Source organism: Amblyomma mixtum, chromosome 1 (genome assembly GCF_055824585.1).
Source record: "Amblyomma mixtum isolate Tamu chromosome 1, ASM5582458v1, whole genome shotgun sequence".
Taxonomy (NCBI): domain Eukaryota; kingdom Metazoa; phylum Arthropoda; class Arachnida; order Ixodida; family Ixodidae; genus Amblyomma; species Amblyomma mixtum.
In genome coordinates this window covers 241666463-241680570 of record NC_143012.1, presented here as the reverse complement: position 1 = coordinate 241680570, position 14108 = coordinate 241666463, and the positions used below count along the sequence as shown (strand labels likewise).

The 14108-nt window shown below is 49.3% G+C and overlaps 1 protein-coding gene across 1 annotated transcript; it reads left to right on the top strand.

The window, feature by feature from the left end:
- Window positions 1–6921: 6921 nt before the first annotated feature.
- On the top strand, window positions 6922–10692 carry LOC149371340 (uncharacterized). The gene is made up of 2 exons (XM_089565417.1): window positions 6922–8091; window positions 8186–10692. Exons 1-2 carry the CDS (start codon window positions 6931–6933, stop codon window positions 8258–8260), a joined length of 1236 nt encoding a protein of 411 aa, XP_089421543.1. The 5' UTR covers window positions 6922–6930; the 3' UTR covers window positions 8261–10692.
- Window positions 10693–14108: the final 3416 nt, after the last annotated feature.

Sequence of the window (14108 nt, the reverse complement as noted above, 5' to 3'; positions counted from 1 at the left end):
TTTGTAGCTGTTTTTTTTTACATCGTTAACTACTACTAGCTCCTACTCCGATTTTACGGTGTCGTTGTCGTCGACTTTGGCGTTCCCACTCCAAGTATCGACCACCCGTCACGCCATGAGAGACGTTATTCTTGCCATCACTACAACGCTGCATGGCAACGCGATGAAGGAGGAGGAGTAAAAGAAGAATAGTTAACAACGTAACACACAAGAACGAAGCCGAAGACCGTAAAACGAGTGGCGGCATTGTGTAAATCGCTAGGATCCTAGTGTGAAAACATTCCCTGTGGTGTTCGTCGTTCAGATGTAATGAAGTATAGAAGCAAAGCGTTAGGGCATATTGCCACTACAGCGAAATTCATTTCTACTCGACACCATAAAATTCAACGAACTCCACTCATGCAGCTGATGTAGTCATGCATCTTAGTGACAGCGTCCATGCCTTGCCGCTAGACATGTTTAAATATTTCTATGGCTTGAGTGCGGTGTGTGCCATGCAACTAAACAATCGACTCGGAGTCGCAGCTGCCTTCATTAATCCCAACGCCACCGCTATACGGGTCTTTTCATACCTGAACAAACCACTACTACTATACAGGTGGTGTCGGACAATTATAGTACGAGAATTTGACATGTATGCAAATAACACCGATTCTGTTAATAGCCTGCGGTTAACAAGAACGATAAGCAACGGGCGATTGCTGTTCAACGTCAAAGCCATTTCGTCATTTCCAGGGCAACAAACTACAGGTATACGTGGGAAGTTTGCTTAACTACAGTCGGTAATAGATTTCGGTCGGTCGTTGTTCTTGGCGCATTATATCGCCTCATTTCCCGCTGCCACACCGAACCAAAACCACTACCAATACAACAGCAACTATTACTTCTCAAACCTTGATACTGACTGAGAGCGACGCACCGTCCACTCCTAATTGAATTCCGCGCAGTGTGCGCAGTGGGCACGCTACGATGTCTAGCTTTACCTGCAGTCTTGTTTTACTAATATAGATGAGCCTGCGGTGCACGGTGAAGTAAACGATATGTTCAACGGCAGGGGCAAATGAAAATGTACGGCCTATCTCGATGAGTAAATAGTGGCTTACTTACGCTCACTTTGTCTCGTCATACAAGACATCGATCTTCGCAGAAAGTCTGCGCCTATATGTGTATTAAACGCAGACGGCAGAAACGTGTGTTTTTATTTGTTGTACTTGCGATCTTCTCCCGTTCCAGGTTTACACCGACGCAGGCTCTTAACCAAAAGAAACGCAAAGGTTCAGAAGGCAGTCATGAACATCAAGTCGCGGTGTGTTGTTCAAAGTTGTTGCAAATTCCGTAAAGCCAACTACATTTTACCATTCCGATAACTGACTGTTTATGACTCGCGTTACTGCACGAAACCGGTCACATGCGCAGTGGCGCTAAATAGGACATGCAGAATGGAAAACGTGGGAGTTGAATACGCACAGAAGTTCTAGTGTTTAGCGGTATAAGAGATTGTGACACCGAGAGTATTCATATCGTAATAATACAAGACGAATGTTTTTGCCTTCGGCGACTACTGAGCTAGCATTTGCGTCACTATAGATGGCGCTGTCTTGAAAGCTATATCGGGAGGCATAACAAATATCTTGAGTACCTCTACCACGTATGAAAGAAATCACAGCAATATAAAACATATGATGTGCCTCGCACCCTTGTCAAGGCATGCAGTCCGTGTTATGTTGAATACGAAACAATTCCAGTGAAGTCGCTTCTTTCAATTACATTTCGATTTCTAGCGAAATGGAAGCCTTACAATGAATTCTTAGTTTATGAAGGTCTGCGTTCGTTTTTGAGGTGCAATTCATCTGCGAGTGTGTGAAGTTGAAAGAGCGGCATTGCCACAATCTCTCAGTGCATCCCTAGGGGATTTCTTTGCACAGCTGTGATACGCATGGCTTTTGCAATAGCACCTAAATGTTTACAAAATTTTGAGCACAATTCTCGAGCGCTAGATTCGCTGGAGCATTAGAAGGAGGTACAGAAGAACGAGATACAACCAATATTTACGGCCCTTCTGCAGCTCACTCGGCAGAGCAAGCTTTTTTTTCGTGCGCAAAGCGAGAAGGGCTCGCAATCGCACATATAGACCTACGTTGTATATACTACACACAATGAAAATAAAAAGAGTAAAATTGAACTAACTGTCGCTCTTAGCGCCAGTGGCTGCTGTTAGCACATGCGAAGGCTAGCTGGGCTTGTGATCCCTTTGAAATTTGTCTCAAGCGAGTAATCGGCGGTCCTTTAGCGCGTCACTGAAGACAGGCTGAATTTGGCTTGTGCCAATAGATAGGTTACCGCATTCTAGAAACGAGCACGCTACTTGCACACACAACGGAGCTTTTAGAAGCTACAAAAGACAAGCCATGACACACACGCATGGCCATCACCGGTCGATCGATCAGCGAACTTCATGCCTCGGTGTAATTTTTTGAGTTCGGATTCCTTACGCCTGGATACACAGACATTGACTTCGAAACCTGGATCACGGAGGCAGTTTCTTTGAATACATCAAGAATTAGATAGAGGGGCAGGAAAATTGCTAAATGCGCGTTTCTCTACAACAAATGCGCCATTGGCTCACGAGAAAACATGAACGCCCTCAGAAAAAGTCATAGACTCTACAATTACTTAGAAAGAAACTGAGTATTGTTGTCTTCAATTCCCCTTTAAACGACCGGCACTTGTGGAACAAGAAACATAAAGTACCGTCGCGCTGCAGGAGAACAATGCCCAGGCTGTTTGGTTCTTCACGTTCTTCTTGGTGCTCGGCATTTCGTGAATTGAAACTCAGGGCTACTTTTACAAAACCCTCCTTTAACAAAAAATCGTACCACAGCAAGCCTCTCTGATAAATATTTGCGCATATAGGGGAATCATAAGCTTACTCTCCCCTCTTCCAATTTATCTAAAAAAATTTCTAGAAATCTCAGGCTTTTCACTTTTTGTTTAACGAATGAAATGTTGAAGAGCTGTTTTATTATAATGCACCAAAACATAATAAAAAGCAAGCACCAAAATAGCTACAAGGATTCCGTTTGCCGGGACGTTTACTAAGCTGACATCTCAATGACGCTTACAAAGCTGACATCTGTAAGTAGTAGAGAAGCCAACAGCCACAGAAACCAAGGGGCACAGGGTTTTTTTTTAATTGATTTATTTATTTTGTGCTGTTGTTCGATTTAGAATATTACTTAATATGTTATTGCTTAAAGCTAATTGATTAGAAAAGCAGAAGAAAAAACAGTCGCATGCCGCCGGTGGGATCCGAATTCCCACGACCTCCGAATTACGCGTCCGGTGCTCTTCCGCTGAGCTGCGGCGACGGCTGTCAAATCTTCTGCTTTCGGCGGTATTTATGTTTACAAATAACCTAACCTTAAGAGTGTTCATCAGCGCCACCCACGTTCTTAAGCGGCGGACGTAGCACGTCCTGAGTTACCGCTGATGTGACGTAGGACGTCATCGAACGGCGAAGGTGGAAGCTGTGTGAGAACCCTCTTAAGCTTCCGTATTCTATATTTTCTTCAGTCCCCATTCCCTGTCGTCAACAAAGGGTTCTACAGCAAAAAAAAATGTCAAGACGTGGACAGCTGGTCGAGAGATTGCGTCTCATGTCTTGCAGTTCATCTATTTCCGGGCCCTAACTCACCCTTCGACGCAGCTCTGGAGCAAAAACGCAGCAATCATTTTCTTTACGAGCCGACGTTGTAAAAAGAAGCTAAATAGGCATCCATGTGAGTAAAACAGCTACTATAGGATGATGAAAAAAATACGCTGCCAGGGGTACTTCGACCTTTCTTCTCAGTGCACTTTACTTTTATGCGCATCGAGAAGTGATCCTTCCAGACAGGCCACTCAGCCATGGTGCGCATGCTGGAAGCAGCGTCTCTGACGTTAACAAGCGGACACTTTTGTGCCGGGTGCTGTGCGTGCTGTTTTTTTTTTTGTCTTCTTATGGTAGATGATGCGTACTACGCCTTTAGAGCAGGGAGCCTTTCACTCCAGGTTTTTCACACATGAGAGCACACATTCTCAAGCAAAGCAGAAAGAACTTTCGAGAAACGCCGACTACAGCTAAGTGACGAAGACTACGACCGGTTAGTATGTGAAGGGAAAAATTCGCAGAGCCAAACAATAGACGTACTGTAGGAGACGGAGATTTTGGGGACTGCGAGTTCTTGGAAACATTTTAATTGTAGCTGCACCTCGCTACCCAGTCGCCTCATACTGTTACCAGAGGAAGAAGCATATAGACCTGCGATATGTATATACAATATCAGGCCACTGGGTGGCAAGGTGGAGCTACCATAAGCGTTTTTCCGAGAACCCGCGCCTCACAAACTTTTGTCCTCGATAATACATGTGGCACTTATGGCAATAGTTATGTAAAATCAACAATCTTCGGCCCAAGATTCTTGCTTCATGCAGGTTAGAAGAAAACTGAAATTTCTCGAATGATGTGTAATGTTGCTAAAAAAAATTACCCCTAACTGTACTTGGCCTCAACCTTTTATGAACAAACTTATTAACCCTCGACCCTCAGTCCCCAGTGGCTGCGGAGCAACTGACCAAGGCGGCGGTCAGACCTGCGACGCAACGGAGGGTGCTAAGAATCCCTGGCTGCAGACAGGCCGCCATTGTAAACTGAACCTGGCAGCGTTTAACGCTAGAACCTGATCCAGCGAGGCTAGCTCAGCAGGGCTGTTGGAGGAATTAGCGGGCATTAAATTTGATGTCATGGGGCTCAGTGAGGTTAGGAGGACAGATGAGGCTTATGGACTCCTTAAAGGCGGACACGTACTATGTTATCTCGGATTAGCAGATAGACGAGAACTAGGTGTGTGATTCCGCATCAATCTGAATATAGCTGGCAACATAGAGGAGTTTTATAGTATTAACTTGAAGTCGGCAGCTATCGTAGTTAGGTTTAATGAGAGGTACCAGCAGAAAGTGGTGCAGGCCTACGCGCCTGCATCGAGCCATGATGACCATGATGGCTATAGGCAGCCATGATGGCTATAGGCAGCAGCGCGAAAAGACGAGGACAAACACCGAAGCTAAGAGGAGAGGCGCCGCACTGCCAACAATTTATTGAGAGCGACGTGCAGGTTTTAAATGCTAGCCAGGGCCGATGTGACACCAGAAACTATTAACAGCAGACAATGAAAAGAAATCTTCGTATAAAAACGCCAACGACCAATAGCCTATCAAACATTTGGCACGTGTACAGCAAGGATTCAACACGCAGCTGACCGAGTGAGCCGAAAAAAAGAAAAAGCAGAAAATCACATAATAGTGAAAAGTAACAAAATTAAAAGTGCGAGCCAGAGCAGTGTCAGGTGCTCCCTCTAACTGTGCAACAAGACCAAAGCTCAATCTTCAACTCTAGCATATCTTTGGCTACGTTTCCCTGCTTTTATTCTCTTTCATTCTTTTCCCTGTTTCTTCTTGTCACAGTTTCTTTGCTATATGTCGGGTACAAAGGAGGCACGAGTGCTGTTAACATATCTTCCTTTCTTTTATACTTTCTGATCTTGTATCAGACGTGAGAAAACATACAAGCGGGCATATCAAGTTCTGTACATTTAGACTATACAGTTTGTGGAATAGGAACCTAACACCAACACACTTGGGTGAGCCTGTAAACAAACAGAAAGCGTTCCATTTCAATAGCTACCAGAAAAAAAAAGAGGATACCTGCACTATGATTAGTTACAAGAGATATATTGAAATAAATACCTTAAGTAACAGATATAGCAGAACCAATATGCGGTTCTATGGCTCAACACTGAGCTTTATACTGAGACAACTGGAAGGGGTGTAAAGCGTGTTTCTTTGCTGTTCTTTTGATTCTGCTGGCCGTCCACATACCATGCGCTGTATTTGATATGCAAAATAAACATTCTGCTCGACGTAGCAACCGCAATGCATTTGACAATCTGTAAAGCAGCAAAATGTGCACTACGTCCGCGGTTCAGAAGGGTATCGGATCGGGCTAGTTGGTGCAGTTTTGACATTTTTTGAAGCGCTAAAACAACAAGGACGCAGATGGAACACACAGAGACGAGCTCTACTTCCAACTGTTTATTTCGTTTCGTTTATTTCGTAAAACCGCAAGTGCACTAAACAGTTCTCGAACGCTTTTATGACACGGCAGTAAACTGCACGTGCAAGCTTACACAGTATAGCTGCCGAGACTAACAGAACCAAGAAGATAAGTGCACGATTACGTTGATACCCTGAGGAAGGCAAGTTCTTTTTTTGACAATGAAATAGACGGTGAGCTTCCACAAGTGCTACCCAGTGATGCTATGTTCTGTGCTTCTATAATCTCTCGGGTTAGTTGATCACGACGACGTCCGATGATGTGGCACTGATTTAACAATGGAGCACAATTACGGCACTTACTGCAGAGAATGGCTAGGTTGCTTCCGCAGGAATGTTTAACATTGTTGTTGTTGTGCTGGCGTAGCCGGTCATTGAGACAACAGCCCGTTTGCCCAACATACTTTTTGCCACAAGATAGAGGGATGCAGTACACAACACAGTCTGCACCGTCCACGTACGCTGTTGTGTGTTTGATACCACATAATTGTTTGACAGAAGAGTAGGGTTTCGTTAGCTTGCAAAAGTAGTACAGACGCACCCCACATCGGCTCCGCACAAAGACAGCGGAATTCGCCAATCGCCAGCATCATCAGCCAAAATTTCACCACCCACGGATCTGCCAATGTGAGCGCTGCACGCCATCAATTTTTGGCCCGCCTACGCCATTTTTTGGGCACCCACGGCCCTTTCTTCTCTGTGACCTCTCCGCCTGAGCGAGGCCTCGCTCCGCTGGGAGCTAGGCCTACTCCGACGGACGCTTCCGCCACCGACGCCATCATGGAGGTGCAGGTGCAGGGAGAGGTTCTTAACCCCAACGACTACGACCCAAGGGACTGGACGCACATTCTTAGTGTGCCTGCCCGCTCCAAGGACGTCCTTTCAACAACCCGACGGCAGGAGGGCGCAGCCTCTGCTACCGGTACCCCCAAGTCTCCATGCCTTGAAAAGTCAGTGCACCTGCAAGCAACGCGCACAGCTGCGCAGCGTTCGCGGCAGCAGCCACCGCTTCCTGCTGCAGATTACAAGATCGTTTTTAGATCACGAGGCGGGCTGCAGCTGGACCTGCTTCCACCCCGACAACTACGAGAGGCCATCCTCCAAGCAGCGTCCCAGCTTAAGGAGCCAGCGCGTACCCAAATCAGGGTACACCCGGTCAACAACACCTGCACCGTAAGCACGCCCCTAAAGGATGACGCGATCGCTCTGGTTCGGGTGAACACCATCACACACCAAGGCAAGCAATTCGCCGTAGCACCTTACATAGCCCCGCCGGACGGAGCAGTACGCGGAGTCATCTCCAATGCTTATTGGAATGAGACCCCGTCAGAGCTCCTGCAAGACCTGCTCACCGGCAACCCAGACGCCCTCATCGTGGACGCCCGCCGAATGGGCTCCACGCGTTCCATCTTAATAACTTTTCGGGCTGGACCTGTCCCACGCGCAGTTCTTTATGGAGGAGCCCTCCACAGATGCACACCGTACCGCGGGCATATAGATGCCTGCACGAACTGCCGCGTCCCAGGTCACCGGGCGGATGTGTGCGTCCATCCAAGGTCTCATAAGTGCCCCCGCTGCGGGCAGTCCCACCCAAAGGAAGATGTGCCCTCATGCACCCCCAGCTGCATTCTCTGCGGCGGCCCTCATATGACCGGCACTGGGAACTGCAAGGGACGGGGCCGCAAACTAGCGTCCCCGAAGAACGCTCTCTCTCCTCCAGATACATCGCGGCTTTCCCGCTGCGATCAACCAGGCACAGCCAGCAGACGCAGCTCGACGACTTCCCGGTCGCCTTCTACAAGCCGGCAGAATGGCAGCAAGAACGCCACGAGTCTCACCTGGGCAGACCGCGTTTCTGGCAAGGCTACCCGTCATCCCCCACCACCCCAGTCCTCCCAGGCAGATCCGAGAGACCAGGAGCTCAAGGCCTTGCGTGAAGAGGTAAGCCGCCTTTCCTCTCTCCTAAGCACCCCCGCCCCCTCCATGCCCCCTAAACCCGCACCCGCTGTCATTAACTCGACCCCATCATCCACAGACACATCGAGCACCCCTCCCGCAAAGAAACAACGCACCACAGACGCCACACCCCCTCCCGTACCCTCAGAAATAGACGCTAAATTAGCAGCACTCGAAGCCAAATTTGACCACAAACTAAAAGAGTTAGACGCACGCCTCGAGGTCAGATTCAGTCACCTTGCCGCCACCCTCACCGAAAAACTTGAGCAGCGCATGGACGCTATGCTTACCAAGATGATGGAACTTTTGGAACATAATCTTAACCATCGCTTCACCCAACTTCAAACCCCCTCCACTCCCCCCATCCTTCCTCCGCAAGCACAAACCACCTATCCTGAGACACACATACCAATTGACACCCGTCTTACTTCCATCCTCAATCCCCCTACCATCCAATATGGCGGGGGGGGACACTAATTATCTACCCATTTTAACTTGGAACTGCCGCGGCTTCCGGGAAAAGCGCGCGCCTCTGCAACTTCTCCTTCCCACCATCAGACCCACGCCCCACATACTACTTCTACAGGAGACTGCACACCGGGCAACCCTCCCCTCCTACACATCTACACACTCGGATACCACTAACACACCCAGGGCCTCCACACTCATCCACCGCAGCCTCACCTACAAAACTCATCACATCACGTCTGAGACGCCCTGCGTGATCACAGAACTTATACATCACACACATTCACTTCCTTCTATATTTATAGCAAACATATACCACCCCCCGTCCCTGCCGATGGCCCCGCTAGAATCACTTCTGCGAAAGCTACACCATCTAGCAGGGAAACATCCCCTACTCATCGGTGGGGACTTCAACAGTCAGCATACTGACTGGGGATACACAACCACGACACATCGAGGTCGCAGGCTCTGGCTGCTCTTGCAGAACCTCCAACTCACTGTGCACAACACGTTTCAGACGCCTACGAGGATCGGCAACAGTGTCAGCATGGACACCAGTCCGGACCTGACGCTGAGCCGCTGTATCCGCGGCGTTACCTGGAACAGAACACAACATACACTGGGCAGTGATCATTACATTATACAAATCACTGTCCCGTACAAAACATCCCGTCACGCAAATACGACACACAAACTCATTAACTGGGATGCCTTTCGCGCTGTACGCACCGCCCTCCCAGACACTCCCATCGCAGACATCGACGAATGGGTGCAGTCACTCAAGCATGACGTTCACCACAACACGCGAGACATTGAAACTAGAACCGAAACACCTACCCTTGACACACGCCTAGCCCACCTCTGGGAGGCTTATCACAGCATCCTAGAACGCTGGAAAGGCAACAAACACAACAGAACGCTTAAGAAGCGGCTGGCCGCGCTGCAGACACAAATCCAACAGCACTCTGAGGAGCTCTGCCGATCCAACTGGGGACAGATATGTGACGGCATCGCCGGAAACCTGTCCAGCAAACGCGCATGGCAACTCCTCCGACACCTCATTGACCCCACGCGCACAAAATCAGCAACACAGCACCACGTGACACGCCTCACACATGAACACATTGACGATCCCGACACCCTTCTGACACACTTCAAACAATGTACACATCTCCAGGCGGCCCCATACCTCTACCGCACTAAACAGGACAAGCAAATCCAACACTCGACACCGACATCACGGAGACGGAAGTCAGAGCGGCCCTCCTGACTCTCCGTGCCAACTCCGCACCTGGTGCAGACCAAATCACAAACTCCATGCTCCGTAATCTGGATGACCAATCGATCACCCACATTACGAAATACTTCAACCAGTGCTGGAGGGAGGGTAACCTCCCGCAGTCCTGGCGCCACGCGAAGGTAATATTCATACCTAAACCCAACAAACCACTTACACTTCAAAACCTTCGCCCTATTTCGCTAACCTCATGCCTTGGGAAGCTCCTAGAGCATGTTGTGTTAGCGAGACTCACAAGTCACATGGCGGACAACAATCTTTACCCGCATAGCATGGTAGGATTTCGCCCCCATCTATCCGCACAGGACGCTATGCTGCAACTCTCACACGACATTTTCGACCCGCTTCTTCCGGGTCACACCAAGGCAGTCTTAGCTTTGGATCTCTCCAAAGCTTTTGATCGCATTGAACATCAGGCGATCATGACTGCTCTATCCCCCTTGAATGTGGGTGTGCGCACGTATGCCTACATTCAAGCATTCCTCACTGACCGCACGGCTGAGATACACTTCGGCCCTCTGTCTTCCCCCTCCTACACTCTTCAGAGTATCGGCACCCCTCAAGGGTCCGTCCTTTCCCCCTTTCTCTTTAACATTACCCTCATCCCCCTCGCCCGAAAATTGGCCACTATTCCCCACCTGAAGCACACTCTTTATGCCGACGATATCACCCTGTGGACCACTCACGGCAGTGACGGAGACATAGAGAACACCTTACAGGAAGCAGCCACCCTCACCCAAAATTACGCACGGACCATCGGACTGTCTTGCTCCCCAGAGAAGTCCGAACTCTTCCTCATCCGGGCTAAAAACCACCGCTGCCCCCGCTCCCCCATTGCCATTGAACTGAATGGTGACCCGGTACCTGAGGTTGGAACCCTCCGTGTATTGGGCCTGCACATCCAGAACGATGGCAAAAACACCACTACCCTGAAGAAACTCAAGCAGGTTGTAGGCGCGATATCGCACCTCATCCGCAGGGTTTCTGGACGTCATAGAGGCATGAAGGAGCGCGACCTATGTCGCCTCATTCATGCCTTTGTCCTCAGCCGTGTGCTGTACACTACCCCATACTTACACCTATCCAAACATGACAGAAACGCTTTGGATGCTTTGATTCGCAAGGCATTCAAGGTAGCACTTCACCTTCCCCTCAACACACCCACAGACAGATTACTAGGCCTGGGCCTCCACAATACGATCGGGGAACTGGTGGAGGCCCACCGACAGGCCCAATACATCAGGCTCACACAAACCTCCACAGGTCGGTATATCCTGGACACCCTCGGAATCAAAATACCGGCCAACGACCCAACCCTCCTCGCCATCCCACGATCCATTCACCGAGAGCTCCTCATCAGGCCGCTCCCGAGGAATATGCACCCGTCCCACAATGAGCAGCGCCGCAAAGCCCGTGCGAAGGCACTCCATCGAGCGTACGGCCCCCAGCCGGACGCCGTGTGGGTGGACGCTGCCTGCACGGGTGATGAAGCGACAGCAGCTGTGGTGGACTCCTCTTTATCCGCCCTCCTCACACTACCTCTCCCTCCAGACACGTCCCCAGAGGCTGCAGAGGAAGCCGCCATTGCCCTTGCTATAACCCGCACGGAAGCCCGGTACATTTTAAGCGATTCTAAAACTACGATTCTAAATTTTGCTCGAGGCCGAGTCCATGTCCCTGCTGTTGGCATACTGGACTCGCCCGATGCCCCCCCGCCCCGCCAAGTGGAGCTGATATGGGTGCCCGCGCACTCCGGGAATCCCGGAAACGAGGCCGCCAACCTTTTAGCCCGAGGTTCTTTAAACCGGGCTCAGGTGGCCTCGGATCGGGGATTCACGAAGGATCGCATGCACTCATTCTGTGAGCTGACCCAGGCATACAGAGCCTCTCGCCAGCTCTACCCCCCGCCCCACCCCTCCCTAGATAACAGACACGCAACACTCTGGCGCAGATTACAAACACATACTCTCCCCTCGCCCCTTACCCTAACCCACTATCATCCCTCCTTCCCCACTCCTGCTTGCGCCCTATGCCCAGAACCCTTTGCTTCTTCCCTCCACATCCTTTCCCTCTGCCCGGCGGACCCTCCCCCGCGGGACCTAGAGAACCTCAAGACCTGGGAGGACTGGGAGACCCTGCTGCGCTCGGAGGACCCGGCCGTGCAGACCATCGCCACCGGCCGTGCTGCCAGTGTTATGGACCTTCGGAACATAAACACTTGAGTGCAGTGGGGTCGTGCGGGGACCCTGGGGCGTGCCCCGAATTCCTCTGTAAATAAAGTTTTCTCTCTCTCTCTTAGCTTGGAAAGCTTGTTTAGCTTGTTAGGGGCCGTGAATACAACTCTCACATCTGCTTTCTGCGCTATCTTTTTCAGGTTGTTGGAAACAGTGTGCACGTAAGGGAGCACAGCAACCTTTTTTTCTTTCACTAGACTTACTTGCGATTTTGTCACGACCGTTCAGGTTCCTAAGGACGCGTTCTGCTACCGAGACCTGAAGTGGAACCGGGTAGCCAGCGGTGGATAACCGGTTCACTTGTTTGTGGAAACTACGGGACATGCAGTGGTGGAAAGATTTCGTCAATGCGTTTCTGAAACAAAGTGCAATCACTCCTCGCTTTACCAGCTTAGAGTGGGCGGAGCTGAAAGCTAAGAGGGGTTTATTGCCGCGAGATTCGTAGCTCCAGCAAACGCGGTTGTCGGTGAGTGAAAAGTTAGTATCGAGGAAGCGGATTTCCTCGTCACATGGTAGTTCATGGGTTAGTTTTAGTGGGCTGAGATTATTCTAGAAGGCTACTAAAATCTGGCTAGCTTCGTGTTGAAGGGAGTTCTGGTCACAGTCAATAAAAACTAAAAAGTCATCCACAAATCTAAACACTTTAAAAACCTTTGAACCCTCCAAGTACCGCTGGAGGGCTCTATCAGGGTAGCTTAAAACAGATCGCTGAGCATCGTTGCTATACAGGAGCCAATATATACACCTTTCTTTTGTAGGAAGGGTTCGTTGTTCCAGTAAGTAAAAGTATTTTTCAGGTTAACCGCAAAAGTTCAAGAAAGACGCTACATGAAACCCCGGCATCATTTTGGAAGGGGACAACACCGAAGTGGTCGATGCTGTCTTGAACATATTCTAGTGAAGAAGCATGCGGCAGTGAGTAGTACAAGTCTTAAACATCTATTGAAAAGGCGTGAAGTCTCTTGTCGGGATGGGATGAAACAAAGTGTAATGCTTCTTCTGAGTTCTTAACCACAAGGGGTCGTCAGTGCTTAGCAGATTTAGCTTTTCCTGAAGAAACAAGGCCACACACTTCTGCCACGCCCCATTCTCTGAAATAATCACCCTTAAGGGCACGTCAATCTTGTACGTTTTCGCACTGAAAAAACATCCAGGTGGTTCCGCGTCTGTGGTTGTTTCGTGAAACACACACATTCCGACCTCCTGACGTACACAAGAAACACACTGTGAAAAAAGCATTTTTAATTCTTCAACTGAAGACCTAATGAGGCAACGATGCAGCGATTGACAGGAGAGCGATTAAGGGACACGAAATAACGTGTCAACAATTTTGTGATCAGACTGTACAAATTCTCAAGCTCTTATTCTGCCTTTAGAAGAAATCGTGGCACGGCCCTAGGGACTTCCCAGCACCTAAGCACACTTCTCTCCTTCTATAGACGGTCATACCCTGTCAACCTTGCTGTAACTATTACACCCCGCAATCTGACCATCCTACGCGGAACATGTGAGAAGTGCAGTTGAAATTCGTCATTAAGCCATAATGCTTCTACTCTAGAGACACTAGCCGACGTCGTTAGCAACAACAGCACCTTCCTCAGTGAGTGTTCTAGGTGTACGCTGCATAAACACTGCTTATCGAATCGTAAGAGTAGTTTGCACCTTGGAGGGCCGCGGAAGCCGCTGGCTTGTTGCCCCGGCCTCTATGCAGAACACAGAAAGAACGGCAGAGAAAAGAATCAAAAAGCAAGGATATTAGTGTGAAGAGCAAGCGCCCTAATACAAAAGGTCTCGAGAACTACACGATGTCAACGTCGACGGCACCAGTGTTAGAGTAGCCTTCTACTTGCGTACGACAGTGATCTTTGAAAGTACTTCGGCCCAACGATGATAACATACGAAAGAAAAAGATAGCACACGCGCACCAACTCTCCTCACAGGCCATCAATCCGGTGTTTTTTTTTTTCTTCTTTTGCAATTATATTTTTTACAGTAAGAATGGC